The sequence below is a fragment of the Siniperca chuatsi genome, linkage group LG13, assembly GCF_020085105.1.
Source record: "Siniperca chuatsi isolate FFG_IHB_CAS linkage group LG13, ASM2008510v1, whole genome shotgun sequence".
NCBI classification, from domain to species: Eukaryota; Metazoa; Chordata; class Actinopteri; order Centrarchiformes; family Sinipercidae; genus Siniperca; species Siniperca chuatsi.
In genome coordinates, this window is record NC_058054.1 from 102,501 (window position 1) to 122,144 (window position 19,644).

Here is a 19,644-nt window from a genome sequence, read left to right on the forward strand (position 1 = left end):
AATATCTTTATATACTGATTATGCACGATCAATAAACCGCTTACAGACGGGACAAACGAAAGGAAGAAGCTGAACAACAGAAACATCAGCTGCCTCGGTGCAGCAGCGCTCCCTGAGGGTCAGTCACCTGACCTCGGCCCGGCGTCACACCTGTGGAAGGTCTCGGCCCGCGTCACACCTGTGGAAGGTCTCGGCCCGGCGTCACACCTGTGGAAGGTCTCGGCCCGGCGTCACACCTGTGGAAGGTCTCGGCCAGGCGTCACACCTGTGGAAGGTCTCGGCCAGGCGTCACACCTGTGGAAGGTTTCGGTGAGGATCAGTCACCTGACCTCAGCCCGGCGTCACACCTGTGGAAGGTCTCGGCCCGGCGTCACACCTGTGGAAGGTCTCGGTGAGGATCAGTCACCTGACCTCAGCCCGGCGCCACACCTGTGGAAGGTCTCGGCCCGGCGTCACACCTGTGGAAGGTCTCGGCCCGGCGTCACACCTGTGGAAGGTCTCGGCCCGGCGTCACACCTGTGGAAGGTCTCGGCCCGGCGTCACACCTGTGGAAGGTTTCGGTGAGGATCAGTCACCTGACCTCAGCCCGGCGTCACACCTGTGGAAGGTCTCGGCCCGGCGTCACACCTGTGGAAGGTCTCGGCCGGCGTCACACCTGTGGAAGGTCTCGGCCCGGCGTCACACCTGTGGAAGGTTTCGTGAGGATCAGTCACCTGACCTCAGCCCGGCGTCACACCTGTGGAAGGTCTCGGCCCGCGCCACACCTGTGGAAGGTCTCGGTGAGGATCAGTCACCTGACCTCAGCCCGGTGTCACACCTGTGGAAGGTCTCGGTGAGGATCAGTCACCTGACCTCAGCCCGGTGTCACACCTGTGGAAGGTCTCGGTGAGGATCAGTCACCTGACCTCAGCCCGGCGTCACACCTGTGGAAGGTCTCGGCCCGGCGTCACACCTGTGGAAGGTCTCGGCCCGGCGTCACACCTGTGGAAGGTCTCGGCCCGGCGTCACACCTGTGGAAGGTCTCGGCCCGGCGTCACACCTGTGGAAGGTTTCGGTGAGGATCAGTCACCTGACCTCAGCCCGGCGTCACACCTGTGGAAGGTCTCAGCCCGGCATCACACCTGTGGAAGGTCTCAGGTGTCAGACAGCGCTCTGCAGCAGCGTCTCCATCAGACCAGATGATTTAATATAAACCTTCAGATCTGTGTGGAGACGTCTGTCTCTGCTGCTGTCTGTCCTTCAGCTGGTGTCTCTACCTGCTGCACTCAGGTGTGTCTGACCTCAGAGACGAGCTGCTTAATAAAGGCTGGATATATAACTGAGGGAGCAGCTGGTGGAGGAGGCGCTCGTCCTCCAGCAGAGCTCCTCAGACTCCAGCAGCCCTGAAGCTGCTCTGGAGGCTCGTGGAGGCCGGACTCCACGCAGACACACTTCCTGCTGCCGTCACCTGTCTGCTGTCACCTGCCTGCTGTCACCTGTCTGCTGTCACCTGCCTGCTCTCACCTGTCTGCTCTCACCTGCCTGCTCTCACCTGTCAGCTCTCACTTGTCAGCTCTCACCTGTCACCTGTCACCTGTCACATGTCACCTGTCACCTGTCACATGTCACATGTCACCTGTCACATGTCACCTGTCACATGTCACCTGTCACATGTCACCTGTCTGTATACTGATTACAGATGATAAACACGGGACTTTACCTGTGACGCTCAAACATCAGCAGATGTCTGACAACTAAACACGACAGCAAACTGAAACAATGAAAAACTGCAGGAGATAATAAATACTTTTTATTGATCAGTGGAACAGAAGTTGATTGACAGCATGCTGAACGGAGCTAAGGCACATGAAGCTGTGAGGTCAGAGGTCAGGTGGGTTCAAACTAGTTACCTGCTTCCTTTGAAACAAGTTATAAAACACACCTGAGCAGGTGAGACGCCACGTCACACAGATAAAAAACAAAAAACAAACTAATTATAATTCAGTCCAATCAGGAGGCAGCTCACCTGGACAGAAATAAAACACTGCTGACAGTTAACCTGACAAGTCACTTTTATCAGCTTTTGGCCTGTTTCTTCTTCTGAATGAGTTCCGCCAACATCTTATAACGAATCATACACTCCTCCTGGAAAAAACAAAAACAAAAAAACAATACAGATCAAATAGTTAATCAATAATTTAATCAATATTAATCAATAATGTTGTGTGCATGTCGTAATGCTCAGAACACCTGGGTAAATGTGACCAGGTGTGCACCTTTATGCAGACGACAACCGTTTAATCCCGTTCTGCTTCATCTCAGAGAAGCTCTGTCGTTTAATACAGATTATATATTTCTTTAAAGCATCTATAATGTTTATTTCTATAATAAAAGTATGAATAAAGTATGAAATGATGTCTTTGGTGTGTCTGGTAGTGAATTATCAGCTGAATCTGCAGCTCAACTCGGCTTTAAGAGAGAGAATATTGGACTTAAGGCGAGTGCCGACTACAAGACTTTAAAAATCTCAGAGTTGTTCAAACCACAAGACATGTTTTGTCCCAGACTGTTGTCATGGTGACATGAGGGCGCACAAACTACGCAACTGATCTCAGACCAGGTCCATTCATTACAAGAATACCGTATTTGGAGAGATCTGCGACAGGAGCGAATGATCGTGACAGTCGACGAAAACATGCGAGCTGCTAATTGTGTCTGGTTGGTTCACGTGCGGTCAGTGATGGAGCCTGACGAGGGCCAGAACCCAATGATCGATCATCTCGTGTCCACAGAATCCGCTTAATGCTTGAGTCCATCTTCGCCCTCTTTGTAGTGTGTTTGTTTTGTTTTGGACGGTCCACTTCCCTTTTCAGAGCCCCCCGTTTCCTCCCGCGCTCTGATTGGACGCTGCTCTCCTCCCTAGACTCAGCCCCGAGATGCACTAACTACCAGCGCATCTTGTTTTTGGCTACGAGGAAGTCAAACATGTTTGAAAACTGATGAAGTGTCTGGGACAGCATGACGCAGTCAGGACTCGAACTCGTGGACCCATAATGACGGCACAAGCACCGAGGTTGTGCTTGTTGCTCCGTAACTGCTGGATTATTTGAAAATTCCTATTTGCCAATAAATTATCTGCATGAATCTGTGAGTAACAACACGTGCAAGAGCCTCATTTTTCCACCATAATGTGATACATCATCCTTTTCACCATATGTGTTTTGTTGTCTTTGATTATTCATATTTTACTTGTATTTGATATTAAGTCTGTCTCGTATGTTTTGTAACGTCTGTGTTTTATGTTCTGCTGCTGTTTCGGCCATCTCAGATCCAGATAGCACTCACCACCTGTCTGTCTACCTGTCGGGACAGTGTGACATGTAGATTGTCCACACTCGCTGTCTCAGTCCTCACCTTGGTCTTCCCGGGGACCACCTTGGAGATGCGGTCCCAGCGTTCTGCGGTTCCTCTGGGAAACTGTTGCAGAGCGAGTTCCAGCAGTTTCTGTTGGTTCTGAGTCCAGACAGCAGGGTCTGCCTTCTCCCTATTCTCCTGAGGCTCCACCACCTCCTCCTCCACCGCCGCTGGGTCGAAATCTCTCTGCCGACGACCTCTGACCTTCACCTCCCCACCGTCTGTGGCTGCTGACTTCCTGTTCCTCCTCCTGACTGCCGCAGCGGTCTCTTCCTCCTCCTCCTCCTCCTCTTCGTAGGCTTCGCCCCCTCTCTGAGTCATCACACTGTCAGCAACAGGAAGTGACCTCACAGGAAGAAGAGGTCCCTTCAGCTCCGACAGCTTCACCGGACCTGAAACACAGAACGGCATGGTTAAATAGACCTAGCGGTAGAACCTCAGTAGAACCTGATAGTGACAGTAGAACCTCAGAGTTTACCTGAGGTGTAGCTCACGTTGTCTTTCAGCTGTTTGACTTTAGTCGTAACCTGTTGAAGAAAACAGATTTAGTCTGTTTCTGATGTTTAAAGGAACAGTCTGTCAGAGTCACATGTTTAGCCTAGCTTAGCACAAAGACTGGAAGCAGCTGAGAGCAGCTAGCTCCTAGCCTAGTTAAACTCCAAGTCCGTCTGATTAACATGTTGTATCTTGTTTGACCCCTTCGAGAACCGCCACTTTATCATGGTGGAGGGGTTTGTGTAAACCCCACGACCCTGGGAGCTGTATTGTCGGGGACTGCAGCTCCTGGTAGGGTGACGAAGGAAAATTGGTCCCAGATAAGGGGTCAAACCAAGAGTGAGCCCAGACTCCTTATAAAGCAACCTCACCCGGATTAGACAGACAGCGCCCCTCTCGTGGAGCCAGGCCTGGGAGAGGAGCACGCTGGGGAGGGCCTGGTGATCGGGCCTACATCCATGGTGCCCGGTCGGGCCCAGTCTGAAGGGATGGGATTGTGCCACTGTTGACTTGTTCGCCCACCACCTGTAAGGCTGGAGCTAAGAATTAGGGGCATTGGTGGAACGTCACCTGTCTGGTGGAACGTCACCTGTCTGGTGGAACGTCACCAGAGTTGATGCGGGATGTGGAAGAATACTGACTACGCCTAGTTGGGCTCACATCTACACACAGTACCGGCTCTTTAACCAAACTGCTGGATAGGGACTGGACTCCTTTCCAGTGTTGACCAGGGTGAAAGCCACCAAGTGGGAGAGGAAGACTGACAACAGTTCAACCTGGCCTTCTTGGAGTCTTTGGTTGGTGCACATATAAGCATAAGGTGGTTGAAGCGTAAGTGTACCTGGTACCTGAACACTAAAGGTGGTGATTGACTTTGCAGTTGTTTCACCAGATCTGTGGCTGTGTGTCTTGCACACTCAGGTGAAGAGAAGAGCAGAGCTGTCAGCTGATCACCACCTGGTGGTGAGTAGGATCAGGTGGTGGGGGCGACTGCAGAACAGACCTAGTAAACCCGAACAAGGGTGAACTGGGGATATCTGGCTGAGGCCCCTGTCCATGAGATCCTCAACTCCCATCTGAGGAGGAATTTTTCCTGCATCCCAGGGGAGGCTGGGGACACGAACTCAGAGTGGGTCATGTTCAAAGCCTTCATTGTGAAGGTGGCAGCTCAGAGTTGTGGCCAGAAGATCATCAGTGCCTCTTGAGGTGGCGGCCTGAGAACCTGCTTGTGGACTTCAGCAGTGAAGGAAGCTGTCAAGCTGGAAGAGTCACTGAGGCTTGGTTCACCCAAGAGGTCAGAAGGACTGTAGGAGTTCAGGGAGGCCATGGAGAACGACTTTCAGTTGGCCTCAAAGAGGTTCTGACAAACCATCAGATGACTCACTAGGTGGACGCAGGACTTAGTTCAAACTCTTTTCAGCAGGGAGGACAACTGCTGACCAGGACTGAGGATACTGTCTGAACCCGAACTCCTGATCCCGACCGACTCGTCCTCCATAGAGGAGGCAGAGCTGGACTCTGGGGAAGACTTGTCCATTACTCAGAGATCACCGAGGGAGTTAAAAATCTCTGCAGTGACACCAGGTGTGGATAAGATTCACCCTGAGATCCTGAAAGCTCTGGACATTGTGGGGCTGTCTCGTCTTATCCTGCAGATTTACGTTTCCTGCAGTGTTTTATAGCTGAGGTGGACCACCTCCTCTGGAATAAAGACCCCCGCCACTAATATAATAAAAAGTAATACACTTCTGACATAAAACACTGACCTTCAGCAAAAAAGAGCAGATGTGTTATTTCACACAACAAATGTCAGATATGTCTGTTGTCTAGGACGTCATTTACAAACTAAACTGATCACTAGACGAGATGCGTTACGTGGATTACCACCTTTGTGGAGAAATCCTGATGTTTACTGCAAGAGACTCGCTCATCAGAATCTGACATCACAAAGCAAGTCATCTCACTGCTCCAGAATATATCTGTGGATCTACCCGAAGTTACACATTATACCGTCGTTATCCAATCCCCAGTCAGAGCGACTTGATTCTGTCCAGCTCTACGGGACACTGTGAACCTGATTTCCATCTTCTCTTCTGTCTCAAACAAAACACCAATCCCCAGTATGATTCAAACTAAACTGGTTTTAAACCAGTTTAAACAGGCTTACATCGGTCACCGATCGTCCCAGTTCTTGAGCTATCTTCTCCCAGCGACCCGGAGTTCCTCCAGGAAATTTAACCATCAACCTGCTGAGGAGGCTGAGCTCGTCCTCCATCCAGTCTGCAGCCTGAGGACATAAACACAGAGACATCATCCAGGTGTCTGTCACACCTGTAGTTCACTTCAGTCCAGTCTGCAGCCTGACGACATTTAGACTGAAATTCCGATGACATGTATGAAGAGATTCAAAAGTTTGTTCTCCACCAGATCTTGTCTTTAATCTTACTGAAGTACGAACTGATCAGAGTAATAACTGATCAATAACATCAGACCTTCTTCTTTGCAGCTTTGCGGTCCTGTAGCCAGTCATCCATCTGGTCTTCGATCTCCTCGATGGACGTGGTCTGATCATAACTCTGGTACTTCAGGTGGTCTGATGACGGCTCGTAAACAGGAAACTCCACCTTCGGCTTTTTGACCTTCGGCCTCTTCTCTCCTGAATCGACAGTGGACAGGAAATAAAACTAAACATCTTCAGGTTACAGAGCTCAAACAGGAAGTTACACTAAACATCGTCAGATGACGGTGCGCAAAGTCTGGATCAATCTGTGTGGATCTGGGTGTGTTCAGGTGCTTCTATGAAAGTCCAACATCCAACATCTGACGTGAAATGTGTTAAAACGATAATGTGAATTTGTTTCTTTCATTAAAGTTTTCTGTTTAGTGGCCGAGTCTTAAATCTCAGATTGTCCTTAAACACACCAACAGTAGCGTAAATATTAAACGTGATTGATTATTTATCTGTATGTTTACAGTCTGTTATCTGTTATTTTAAAGAAATAAACAGAAACTAAAGCTGCCTGGAAGCAAATTATGTAAAAAGTGTTTACTGGGGGCAGCTTCCTGTTCAGCTTCAGCATCTTCTCTTTGCTGCTGCTGCTTCATCTGCTGGTAGTCCTCATAGTACTGCTTTACCTCCTATAACACACAGAGACCAGGACTAAGACCAGGAGCAGAGACCAGGACTGATCAGAGACCAAGACTGAACTGCTTCACCTACTACCTGGACGGTCTGTGGCAGGTTTTTGATGGACAGATACAGCCAGATGCTCAGCTTCAGAGGGAGGATGTCCTGCCAGTGAGGTCGGTCCTGAACTCTGAAAACAACAAACAAACTATAACAAACACAAACAAACCAAGAAAACAGGAGGTCAGTGATAATGTCACAGCTGTACCTGTCGGTCCGGTCCTGGCCGATACACCTGAGGTCCTCTGCAGGTCTGGAGCTCAGCTTCTTCTTCTTCTCTTTCTTTTTCTTACTCAGCAGCTCATCCTGGAAACATGGAGGATTCATGATCAGATCACATGACCAGGCCTGCTCTGATTGGCTGTCTGTGTATCTGTTGTGTTCTGATTGGCTGTCTGTGTATCTGTTGTGCTCTGATTGGCTGTCTGTGTATCTGTTGTGTTCTGATTGGCTGTCTCACCAGCTGTTTCTCCAGGTATATGGACCAGATGACAGCATAGTGGCCCACAGTGAGGATGAGGAAGAGGAGGAAGGCCAGCTCAGCGTTACTCATCTTTCTCACTCGTCTGTAGTAGAAGACCGGCTGCCGCCAATCAGGAAGGCCATTCACCAGAATGTCATCATACCTGCACACACACACACACACACATATATATATATATACTGTATATATACTGTATAGCACTAAGTACAAACCTCAGGGTCCTCAGAGTAATGGGCAGCCTGGGGTCGAGCTGCAGAGGTCTGGGGACGAGCTGCAGAGGTCTGGGGACAAGTTGCAGAGGTCTGGGGACGAGCTGCAGAGGTACGGGGACGAGCTGCAGAGGTACGGGGACGAGCTGCAGAGGTCTGGGGACGAGCTGCAGAGGTACGGGGACGAGCTGCAGAGGTCTGGGGACGAGCTGCAGAGGTACGGGGACGAGCTGCAGAGGTACGGGGACGAGTTGCAGAGGTACGGGGACTAGCTGCAGAGGTACGGGGACGAGCTGCAGAGGTCCGGGGACGAGCTGCAGAGGTCCGGGGACGAGCTGCAGAGGTCTGGGGACGAGCTGCAGAGGTCTGGGGACTAGCTGCAGAGGTAAGGGGACGAGCTGCAGAGGTACGGGACTAGCTGCAGAGGTACGGGGACTAGCTGCAGAGGTACAGGGACGAGCTGCAGAGGTACAGGGACGAGCTGCAGAGGTACAGGGACGAGCTGCAGAGGTAAGGGACTAGCTGCAGAGGTCTGGGGACGAGCTGCAGAGGTCTGGGGACGAGCTGCAGAGGTCTGGGGACGAGCTGCAGAGGTACAGGGACGAGCTGCAGAGGTACAGGGACTAGCTGCAGAGGTAAGGGACTAGCTGCAGAGGTCTGGGGACTAGCTGCAGAGGTAAGGGACGAGCTGCAGAGGTACGGGGACTAGCTGCAGAGGTAAGGGACTAGCTGCAGAGGTACAGGGACGAGCTGCAGAGGTGCAGAGGTAGGTAAGGGACTAGCTGCAGAGGTCTGGGGACGAGCTGCAGAGGTCTGGGGACGAGCTGCAGAGGTCTGGGGACGAGCTGCAGAGGTCTGGGGACGAGCTGCAGAGGTACAGGGACTAGCTGCAGAGGTAAGGGACTAGCTGCAGAGGTACAGGGACTAGCTGCAGAGGTCTGGGGACGAGCTGCAGAGGTACAGGGACGAGCTGCAGAGGTACAGGGACTAGCTGCAGAGGTAAGGGACTAGCTGCAGAGGTACAGGGACTAGCTGCAGAGGTAAGGGACTAGCTGCAGAGGTACAGGGACTAGCTGCAGAGGTAAGGGACGAGCTGCAGAGGTACAGGGACTAGCTGCAGAGGTAAGGGACTAGCTGCAGAGGTACAGGGACTAGCTGCAGAGGTACAGGGACTAGCTGCAGAGGTAAGGGACTAGCTGCAGAGGTACAGGGACTAGCTGCAGAGGTAAGGGACGAGCTGCAGAGGTACAGGGACTAGCTGCAGAGGTAAGGGACGAGCTGCAGAGGTACAGGGACTAGCTGCAGAGGGAAGGGACGAGCTGCAGAGGTACAGGGACTAGCTGCAGAGGTCTAAGGACTAGCTCCAGAGGTCTGGCTCTGTCCTCTGATTGGCTGAGAGCTGGGTGTATGTGGTGATGCAGAGAGGTGAGACTCACTTGCGTCGTCTCTCCTCGTCCTTCAGGACTTCATAAATGGCCACCAACTGAAAATGAAACAAACGGAAAGTTAGTCATCTGAACATTAAATCTCATCTTTGCCATATTGGCACTTAAGTGTTTGATTTGATCAGCTGGGATTTACAAACACTGCTGCCACTGCTCTGCTGATTAATTAATTATTGAGTAATCAAAATCTTAACAGTGATTGATGGTTAACTCCAGTAGTTTGTACCTTGGTGTTTAAGTTTGTAGAATTAATGAGTAATTCTCTGTCGATGATGTAAATAATTCATGATTTAGTAAAAGTAGTTACAGTCGTAAGACGTGTCGTCCCTCATTCGTCCAGGACTGGTCCATTGTAGAAAAGGTTTCAGTCGTAGTCGTCTGGACGCTGTTTTCAGAATCAAGACGTTTCGGCTCCCATCCGGAAGTCATTCTCAATTGTGAAAAAATGGAACGGGAACTAGAAATTTAAGCTACTCTGTGTTGCTTAAGCCCTGCCCTCAGGGAGGAGTCTACCTGAGTGTCTGCTGTTTACCTGCCTAGTTTCACCTGAAACTGACCTAATTGTTTCCATGATGGCCCAGTAATAAGTAATCAGGCCTAAGGCCTGAGGGCAGGGCTTAAGCAACACAGAGTAGCTTAAATTTCTGAGTTCTCAGAACATTTTCACAATTGAGAGTGACTTCAGGATGGGAGCCGAAACGTCTTGATTCTGAAAACAGTGTCCAGACGACTACGACTGAAACCTTTTCTATGATGGATACCGTCATGTTTAACTTTGGTAGAGTACAATGGACTATCTGGTGCCGCCATCACATCCACACCTGTGTAGAAACGCTTCTCACCTGTCGGAACTGAGTTTCTGCGTTTTCATCTTTGTTCTTGTCAGGATGCAGAATGAGAGACAGACGTCGATACGCCTTCTTTATCTCTGCTGCTGACGCATCCTGAGACAGGCAGACAGACAGGCAGAGAGAGAGAGAGACAGGCAGAGAGAGAGACAGACAGACAGAGAGAGAGGCAGGCAGAGAGAGAGAGAGAGAAAGAGAGACAGGCAGACAGAGAGAGAGAGACAGGCAGAGAGAGAGAGAGGCAGAGAGAGAGAGAGAGACAGACAGACAGGCAGAGAGAGAGAGAGAAAGAGAGAGAGAGAGAGAGACAGGCAGAGAGAGAGAGAGACAGAGAGAGAGAGAGAGAGACAGGCAGAGAGAGAGAGAGAGAGAGAGACAGGCAGAGAGAGAGAGAGAGACAGGCAGAGAGAGAGAGGCAGAGAGAGAGAGACAGACAGAGAGAGAGAGAGAGACAGGCAGAGAGAGAGAGAGAGGCAGAGAGAGAGAGAGACAGGCAGAGAGAGAGAGAGACAGACAGAGAGAGAGAGAGACAGGCAGAGAGAGAGAGAGAGACAGGCAGAGAGAGAGAGAGAGAGAGAGAGAGAGAGAGAGAGAGAGAGAGAGAGAGAGAGAGAGAGAGAGAGAGAGAGAGAGAGAGAGAGAGAGAGAGAGAGAGAGAGAGAGAGAGAGAGAGAGAGAGAGAGAGACAGGCAGAGAGAGAGAGAGAGAGAGACAGAGAGAGAGAGAGAGAGAGAGAGAGAGACAGGCAGAGAGAGAGACAGGCAGAGAGAGAGAGAAAGAGAGACAGGCAGAGACAGACAGGCAGAGAGAGAGACAGGCAGAGAGACAGACAGACAGGCAGAGAGAGAGAGAGAGAGACAGGCAGTTACAGGTGAACACCTGAACACAGTTTTACCTCAGTAACATTCGTCTTCCTCTGCTGAGGTTCGTCAGGAGAAATCGCTGACTTTATTCTGACAGTTACAGGAGACTGTGTGTCTGCTCACTGGCTCCAGATCAGCTTTCTGACAGTTGCAGGAGACTGTGTGTCTGCTCACTGGCTCCAGATCAGCTTTCTGACAGTTACAGGAGACTGTGTGTCTGCTCACTGGCTCCAGATCAGCTTTCACTTCAGCAAATGTTTGGTCCGACAGTCACAACAGATCTGAGCACAACATGAAGCTTTAGCAATCTGACAAATCAAGGGAAGTAAAAGAAATAACAAGACAGACCACAGTTGCTACGGAAACCAATAAAAATACAGTACTGTAACGGGTTCGCAGATAATAATAATAATAATAATAATAATAATAATAAATGTAAAGGTAATACATTGTTGTTATATTATCCTGGACAAAGTTTAGCATAGTTAGCATAACTGAGAACGTTCTGCAATGTTTTGTAAGATTTTTCGGGGGATTGATTAAAGTGCTGCATCACGTGGACCAGAGTGCGACTCGGACATTTACCGTTACAGCAGCTAACTGCACACGCGGCTCCGGCTGCGTGGCTGTTCTGGTTTTAAATACTGCGGAGGACCTGGTGGTTTCAGCCGTCCTAAAGCACGTGGCAGAGTTTAGAAAACACGGGACAGCGTCAGAACATACCGTGTGTGAAAGAGGCAGTGAACGCACCACATCATCGCAACTGATGAAGCGCCTCAAACTGCTCGAGTCCATGTTCCAAATACCTAATGAGGATCTGAACGCTGGTTACGGACCTGCAGCTGGTTTCAGCAGCCGTGAGTCAACCAGACACAGTTCAGTGAAGCGCTAACGTGTTGAGTTAAAGGACAAGGTTTTCCAGTCCGAAACCGTCCCTGCAGCCCGTCCATGAAGAGCTCTCTGCCTTTACCGGAGGTATCAGCTGTCTGTCAGCTGCAGCTCGCTGATCTTTAACTCTTTCAAGACCAGAAGAAACTCACCTCAAACCGGTCTGACGGTCTGGTTACAGCTCAGTTCCAGGTGATCCAGAGCTGAAACACACCTGTTTAAAGTCGTTACACTGATTCTGTGTCAGTTTAATTTCTACATTATTTAAAACTCTTCACGGTCTGTCTGACATGTTGTGACTGTATGAACCAGGTCCACCTGAGGTCCACCACAGGTCCACCACGGGTCCACCACGGGTCCACCACGGGACCACCTCGGGTCCACCACGGGACCACCACAGGACCACCACAGGACCACCTCGGGTTCACCTCATGACCACCACGGGTCCACCACAGGACCACCTCGGGTCCACCACAGGACCACCTCGGGTCCACCTCAAGTCCACCTCGGGTCCACCACGGGACCACCTCGGGTCCACCACGGGACCACCACAGGACCACCTCGGGTTCACCTCATGACCACCACGGGTCCACCACAGGACCACCTCGGGTCCACCACAGGACCACCTCGGGTCCACCTCAAGTCCACCTCGGGTCCACCACGGGACCACCTCGGGTCCACCACGGGACCACCTCGGGTCCACCACGGGACCACCTCGGGTCCAGCATATAACTTTGTAACAGTTCACTCCACAGTCTCTGCAGTAGAGGACATGTTGAAGAGATAAAATGGCGGAAATGAAATGTCGAACAACGCGTAGTAAACAGGAAGTGATCTCAGAGTTTCTTCAGTCTGTCAGTTTATGTTTTTCACTCTTTAATATCAGTTATTATTTATTCAGTAATTATTATTTATATCAGTTATTGTTGTTTTTATCTTTATTCTTTGCACTTCAGCACTTTTAATGTTTTTATTGTGTTTGTTTCATGTGTTTAAACTGCAAGAAGAAAAACAAAAGCTTCCTCTGACCTGAACTTGTGACCTGAACAAAAGTGCGCATGCGCCAGCTCGCATGCTGCCTGTTGCCGTAGCTCCGTCTCGTCGTCTTACTTTTTCCAACTTTTAACTTCCTTTTTCTTCCAAACTTGAGTAACTTGTGTGTAATTTAAACTACGCTCTTTACGAGAATGAGAGTAGAAAGTGTTTTAGTATTTTTTTTCGCCGTGGAGCTTCTTCTTCTGCTACTCGGTCGGGGCACCGCTGCAGATCAGCTGTTTGGCTGCATTGTTTACAGCAGGGAACAGCTGATCGCGCTGAAGCCGAGCGGCATGGCGCCCAGGACAACCGATGTCCCCACTGAGATCTGGAGGAGGACACACCGAGGATGCAGAGGTGGAACGAAGCGGCGAGGGAAGAGAGAGGGGTGCAGATAAAAAAGACTTAAGAACAAGAGATTTAAGCCGTGTCTGCCTTCTCTCGTAATGGGCAACGTGAGATCGCTGGCGAATAAAATGAACGAGCTAACGGCGTTAGCCCGGAGTCAGACGGAGTTCCGTGAGTGTAGTTTGATGTGCTTCTCTGAGACATGGCTACACCAGGATATCCCGGACCATAACGTTTCCATCGACGGCTTTCAGACTGTTCGGGCCGACAGGGATCACACCGGGGGCGGTAAGCGGAAAGGCGGCAGGCTTGCTGTTCTAGTTAACAACAGATGGTGAATTCTCACATGCCATTGTTGTGGCTGTTTACGTTCCCCCCTCTGCTAACCCGGCATCGGCGTGCAACGCCATTCACACCGCCATAGCACATCTCCAGACTCAACACCCGAGTGCACTCATTTTAATTTCGGGTGACTTCAACCATGTCAGTGTTTCAACAACACTGACTAATTTCACCCAGTATGTGAGCTGTCCTACTAGAGGGGAGAGGACACTGGACCTGCTGTATGCTAACGTTAAGGATGCATACAGCTCTCCCCCCTCCCCTCTGGGTAGGTCAGACCACAACCTGGTTCACCTCAAACCCTGCTATGTGCCTCTGGTTAAAAGGCAGCCCGCGACCACAAGGACAGTGAGGAGGTGGACAGGGGAGGCCTATGAGACACTGCAGGAGTGTTTTGAGGTGCTCACTGAGTGCATCACTGGCTACATTAACTTCTGTGTGGACTGCAATGTCCCAACTAAGATGGTCCATTGTTATCCAAATAACAAACCGTGGGTAACAAAGGACATCAAGGACATTCTGAATGCCAAGAGGAGGGCCTTTACTGATGGTAATAGGGAGGAGGTGAGGGCAATCCAGGCCGACCTGAAGGTGAAGATCAGGGAGGCCAAGGAGAAGTACAGGAGGAAGCTGGAGCGGAAACTCCAGCAGAACAATATGAGGGAGGTCTGGAGCGGCATGAAGACCATCACTGGCTTCAGACCGACTGGCAGCAGAGGAGTTGAAGGCAGCTTGGACAGGGCCAACGAACTTAATCTGTTCTTTAACAGATTCGACACACCGGCTCCTGCTCATCCCCCCTCTAACTCAGCTGCTGCCAGCCCTCAAGCTCCTCTGAGTACTCTGCTCCCCCCTCCCCATCAGGCTAACAGCCCTCTCCAGACCGACGACTCCCCCCCTCCCCCACCTGTAACCTCTGCTGTGTGCCTGACTGCTGACCAGGTGAGAGGACAGCTGATGAAACTCCACTCAAACAAGGCTGCAGGCCCCGATGGCGTTAGCCCCGGGGTGCTAAAAGCCTGTGCCCCCCAGCTACGTGGAGTCCTTCAACATGTCTTCAACCTGAGCCTGAGTCTTCAAAGGGTCCCTGTTCTGTGGAAGACATCTTGCCTCGTTCCTGTGCCGAAGACGCCACGTCCCAGTGGCTCCAAGGACTACAGACCGGTGGCACTGACCTCCCACATAATGAAGACCCTGGAGAGACTAGTGCTGGAACAGCTGCGGCCCATCGTCAGACCCCTCCTGGACCCCCTTCAGTTCGCCTACCAGCCCCGGCTGGGAGTTGAGGACGCCATCAATGCTGAAGCTGTTTTATGAGTCTGTGGTGGCCGGTGCTGTCCTGTATGCTGTTGCATGCTGGGGCAGCAGGTTGAGGGTAGCGGACGCCAACAGACTCAACAAACTGACCCGTAAGGCCAGTAACATTGTGGGGGTGGAGCTGGACTCTCTGGCGGTGGTGTCAGAGAGGAGGATGCTGGGTAAACTACACACCATCTTGGACGGCGTCTCCCACCCGCTCCATGACGTGCTGGTCAAACAAAGGAGCACCTTCAGCGGAAGACTCATCCCCCCACAATGCACCACAGAGCGCCACAGGAAGTCATTCCTGCCTGTGGCCATCAGACTCTTTAGCTCCTCCCTCTAAGTGTCAGTCTGTATGACCCGAAGTCACTAAACTGGACGTTGATCATTAACATCTCTGCAATACTTGAATAACTGTGCAATATTCTGTGTACTACTCCTGTGCAATATTAGTTTTCCTGTTAGTTTTTCTTATTTATTGTTATTGATATTATATACCTCTATTACTCTCGACAGTACATGCACCTCCGCTTATTACTATTACTTATTACTTATTTGGTTACATTGTATTATTATACTGTACTATCACCATCAACCGGTAAACCCACTTGGTACTCGACACTTAGTTTATCTTATACTTATACCGACATGATACTTAATTTATTTTCTGACCTGTTTTATAGTGTTTATAGTGTTTTATAGTGTATCATATTGTTTGCTAGCACTTTCTCCTGTGTGCGCTGACGTAAAGGTGAGCTGCTGTAACAAAGAGTTTCCCTTCGGGGATCAATAAAGTATTTCTGATTCTGATTCTGAACTTGTTCAGCCCTTTGAGCTGCACTCACCTGTATGACACGTGTTCTACACACAAAGTGGAACTAATAGTTCACTTAATCTGGACTTTAAATATAAACAGGAGCTGCAGGTGTGTTCTCTGTTATTTAACAGACCACCTGAGTTCACCTGCATGTCTTTGTGCTGCCAGCAGCAGGTGAACACACAAACACTTCACAACGCTCTGTCCAGTTTATTAGGAACAGCTGCTGACGCAACCAAACGTGAAGGTTCAGTTTGTGTTGATTCACCTGTTCGAGTAATACTCACAGGTGTTTCTGTTATTGTGTCCATCCAGGTGAGCTGGACACAATAACAGAAACACAGCAGCACAAACCACATCCCGTTACATCGCGCTCAAACACCTGCTGTTAGCCTGAGCTAGCTGTTAGCCTGAGCTAGCTGTTAGCCTGAGCTGGTTAATCTCATTCACCTGGTCAGAACTGAAACTGAACCAGTTTAACTAACCAGAGTTAACTGGGATCACTGGTCTGGTTCGGTTTCTACATTAGCTACAGCTGCTAACTAGCTTAGCCCCTTTGTGTGCGTGGCACTCAGCTGTTAGCATTAGCCCCAAGCTAGCGGCTGCTGCACGGTTACCATGGAGATAGTTAGCATTTAGCACGGACCTGGTCCAGGGACAGGAACTGGTAGAAGGTCTGCGGGATCTCCTCCACCAGGTCCAGCAGCTCCAGATCCGCGTCCCAGGCGGTCAGAGAGGGGACCGCAGAGACCAGCAGGGTCAGGGAGACCAGCAGGGACCTGCACGGAGCCGCACAGACCCCCATCATCGAGAAACCGTTACAGTAAGTCACAGAAAACACGGGTTAAAGACGCGGGTCTGCTGCCGTCCGTCAGCCAGCTCATCGGTATCTGAACCGGAACGATACCACCGGTCACATCCGGGTTAAACTGTCAAAATAAAAGCTCTGTCTGTGACTGCAGCGACACCTGGAGGAGGATCAGAGGAGAACCTCAACATGCAACCAGTGAAACCAGGACCAGAGGAGAGTACTGAACTAAAATCAGTCACATTAAAGACATGTTTAACTCTCAGAGTTTGAATGGAAATTAGTCACATAAATAAATAACAGCCTTCAGGTGTGACGTCTCGTTTTTAACGAGGTCCCGAAACATAAAACTCAAAGATTTCAGCAGCAACCTGAGGACAGACACAGAAACAAATATACAGAATCAAACACCTGCTGCTTGCTTTCAGATAATAAAACATTTTAAATCAACCAAATAACGACAGGGAACAAATATTTGTAGTTAGATGATTTCAGTCAGAAGAAGCCCAAAACATAAAACGCGTATCACCAAGTTTTTAATGAAATGAATCTAAATCAATGAAAGTTTGGACGAGTCATAAATGAGCAGCAGATATCTGAGACGTCTGAAGGAATTACTACTCTCTGTTATTATTATTATTATTATTATTATTATTATTATTATTATTATTATTATTTTATTGCCACTTTACAGCCAAACTGATCTTAATGCTATGTGCTTATTTCTATTGCTTTATTTTCAGGGACAATAATGCACATTGATCAACATCGCTGTAAATGTGCCAGATGTTCGATTAGCTGTTAAAACAACAATAAATCACACAACATGTAAAACGAAGGTATATACTGTGTGTGTGTGTGTGTGTGTGTGTGTGTGTGTGTGTGTGTGTGTATCTATATAAATAAATAAATAAATAAATAAAAGATCAGACAGATAAGACTGTACTTTATTTATCCAGAGGGAACTTGTTGCAGTGCAGCACAAGTCCTGGGCAGCTGCCAGCTGTGCCTCTCCTGCTGCAGCTGTCCTGCCCGCCTCCACAGCATGTTTTCATTCTACCTGTGTGAGACACATTTTTGTCACCTTGCGATGGACAATAAAGTTTCACTGATTCTGACTGTAATCGTGACCTGTGGCTGCTTCATTAACATCATGTCTCTCTCACCATCATTTAATGTGAACGGCCGACGTCACATGAACTGGTCAAACATCAGTTCACAGTCCGATCCAGCAGGTGGTGCTGTCACACATCACGACTCATCGTCACGCTGCTCTCACACCTTCCACTAACATTCAGGTATTTCACTTTTATTTATTTATTTATTTACACAGCAACAGTTCATAACAGAAGTTATCTCGTGGCACTTTTCCTACAGAGCCGGTCTCGACCGAACTCTTATTCTCATCATCTTTTCATGATGACGAATATTTTGTCAGGTGAGAAATGTGAAAACAAAAACTAAAAGGTGTTTCAGGAGAAAATAATAATTCCTGTGAATATAACTCAACCATATTATTATATAATTTATAATTATATAATAATATTAAAACAAAAAGGAGAAAGTCTCTGAAGTTTTACTTCACATCTTTTATTTTCATTTGATTTTTTTTTGCAGCAGCCAGCACACCTGAACGTCACACCTGTTCCAGTTTCTATAGCAACGGCTAACATCAGTCCTGCGATTGGCTGTTTGTGGTGATGAAACTCGTTAAACTGCAGTTCCTCTGATGACCACCAGGTGTAAGAACACGTTGTGTCTTATTATACTGTCATCAATTTCTAATTACTCTTTGAAAAGTAATTACATCACTGCACCAATTACTCAGCCGCCAGCTCCGTCAGAGGTGCCTTTACACCAGGGCCGGATCAGCCTATCAGGGGCCGCCTGCTGGACCCACTGCTGGACCCACTGCTGGACCCCCTGCTGGACCCCCTGCAGGACCCCCTGCTGGTCCCCCTGCTGGACACCCTGCTGGTCCCACTGCTGGACCCCCTGCTGGACCCCCTGCTGGACCCCCTGCTGGTCCCACTGTTGGTCCCCCTGCTGGTCCCCCTGCTGGACACCCTGCTGGTCCCACTGCTGGACCCCCTGCTGGACCCACTGCTGGTCCCCCTGCTGGACACCCTGCTGGTCCCACTGTTGGTCCCCCTGCTGGTCCCCCTGCTGGACCCCCTGCTGGACCCCCTGCTGGTCCCACTGTTGGTCCCCCTGCTGGACACCCTGCTGGACCCCCTGCTGGTCCCCCTGCTGGTCCCACTGCTGGACCTCCTGCTGGACCCCCTGCTGGTCCCCCTGCTGGTCCCCCTGGTGGACCCCCTGCTGGACCCCCTGCTGGACCCCCTGCTGGTCCCACCACCCAAATGAATTTAATTAATGTAGGAATATGCAGCGTATAATATAAACAGAATTCATTTAAATCAGCATGAAAATATAGTTTGACAAAACAATCCCAAGTACACGTTCTAGCTTCCACTTGTGCTTTCAACTGTATCACATGGTCTTCATCAGTGAATTGAGATACAAAATGAAATCATAACAGCTACTGAGTTTGTTTGGAGTGACTCCTGAATGTAGCGTACCTGTACCTTTAGCATGCTAATGATACACAACATGTGAATCCCCGTCACCTGACCTCCTGCTGACGTCTACTGACAAACTGTCAACACACCACCTGCAAACATGTCGACCTCCGAATGTCTAAGAAACAGCGTCACTGGGATCAGTACTGTGATGTAATCTCTTACACTACTGTTACTGAAAAAAGTAACTACGAAGTAATGCAATACAACAACACGTAAAATAATACAATAAAATAGAAGGATTACATTTAAAGATAAACAGCTGGGATTCAACAATTCATTCATACAATTAATTTTGAGTTTGTTTTTATGTTTACAAATCTGTAAACAGTTTGTACAGAGTTTACTGTGTGACATAATGAGGCTTCATGGTGTTGGACTGTTGACCAGCTGCTGACATCATCTCTGCTGTCTTTCAACCTTTTTTCAATCTGTCCACCGTCATATTTCATATTTTTAGATGAGGTAATTGAATTGTTTCTCTGTTTACAAACCTGCTTTCAGTGGATTAACTATGAGTGATGAACTGAAGATATTAAAGGTATGTCTCAGCCACTCACACCTGGAAACATGGAGTACCTCAGGGCTCTGTTCTTGG

The 19,644-nt window shown here is 49.3% G+C and overlaps 2 protein-coding genes across 2 annotated transcripts; one reads left to right on the plus strand and one right to left on the minus strand.

Moving 5' to 3' along the window:
* Nucleotides 1-1,776: 1,776 nt before the first annotated feature.
* Nucleotides 1,777-16,577, minus strand: dnajc1 (DnaJ (Hsp40) homolog, subfamily C, member 1). The gene is made up of 12 exons (XM_044218963.1): nucleotides 16,303-16,577; nucleotides 10,056-10,157; nucleotides 9,205-9,251; nucleotides 7,536-7,701; nucleotides 7,284-7,381; nucleotides 7,112-7,205; nucleotides 6,939-7,026; nucleotides 6,381-6,544; nucleotides 6,056-6,175; nucleotides 3,872-3,920; nucleotides 3,394-3,785; nucleotides 1,777-2,124 (listed from the first exon to the last, which is right to left on the minus strand). The coding sequence occupies exons 1-12, from the start codon at nucleotides 16,462-16,464 to the stop codon at nucleotides 2,056-2,058; spliced, it is 1,551 nt and encodes a 516-aa protein (XP_044074898.1). The 5' UTR covers nucleotides 16,465-16,577; the 3' UTR covers nucleotides 1,777-2,055.
* Nucleotides 7,709-18,433, plus strand: LOC122886588 (keratin-associated protein 5-2). Its single transcript, XM_044218965.1, has 3 exons — nucleotides 7,709-8,153; nucleotides 17,680-17,762; nucleotides 18,082-18,433. The coding sequence occupies exons 1-3, from the start codon at nucleotides 7,790-7,792 to the stop codon at nucleotides 18,163-18,165; spliced, it is 531 nt and encodes a 176-aa protein (XP_044074900.1). The 5' UTR covers nucleotides 7,709-7,789; the 3' UTR covers nucleotides 18,166-18,433.
* The last annotated feature ends 1,211 nt before the right edge of the window (nucleotides 18,434-19,644 follow it).

Coding starts and splice junctions, on each gene's coding strand:
- LOC122886588 (XM_044218965.1), top strand. CDS start 7,790: ATGGGCAGCCTGGGGTCGAGCTGCAGAGGTCTGGGGACGAGCTGCAGA. Junction 8,154..17,679: donor TCTGGGGACTAGCTGCAGAG/GTAAGGGGACGA, acceptor GTCAAACATCAG/TTCACAGTCCGATCCAGCAG. Junction 17,763..18,081: donor CACCTTCCACTAACATTCAG/GTATTTCACTTT, acceptor TTTTTTTTGCAG/CAGCCAGCACACCTGAACGT.
- dnajc1 (XM_044218963.1), bottom strand. CDS start 16,464: ATGATGGGGGTCTGTGCGGCTCCGTGCAGGTCCCTGCTGGTCTCCCTG. Junction 3,921..6,055: donor TGGGACGATCGGTGACCGAT/GTAAGCCTGTTT, acceptor TTTCTTCAACAG/GTTACGACTAAAGTCAAACA. Junction 3,786..3,871: donor CAACGTGAGCTACACCTCAG/GTAAACTCTGAG, acceptor TCTGTGTTTCAG/GTCCGGTGAAGCTGTCGGAG.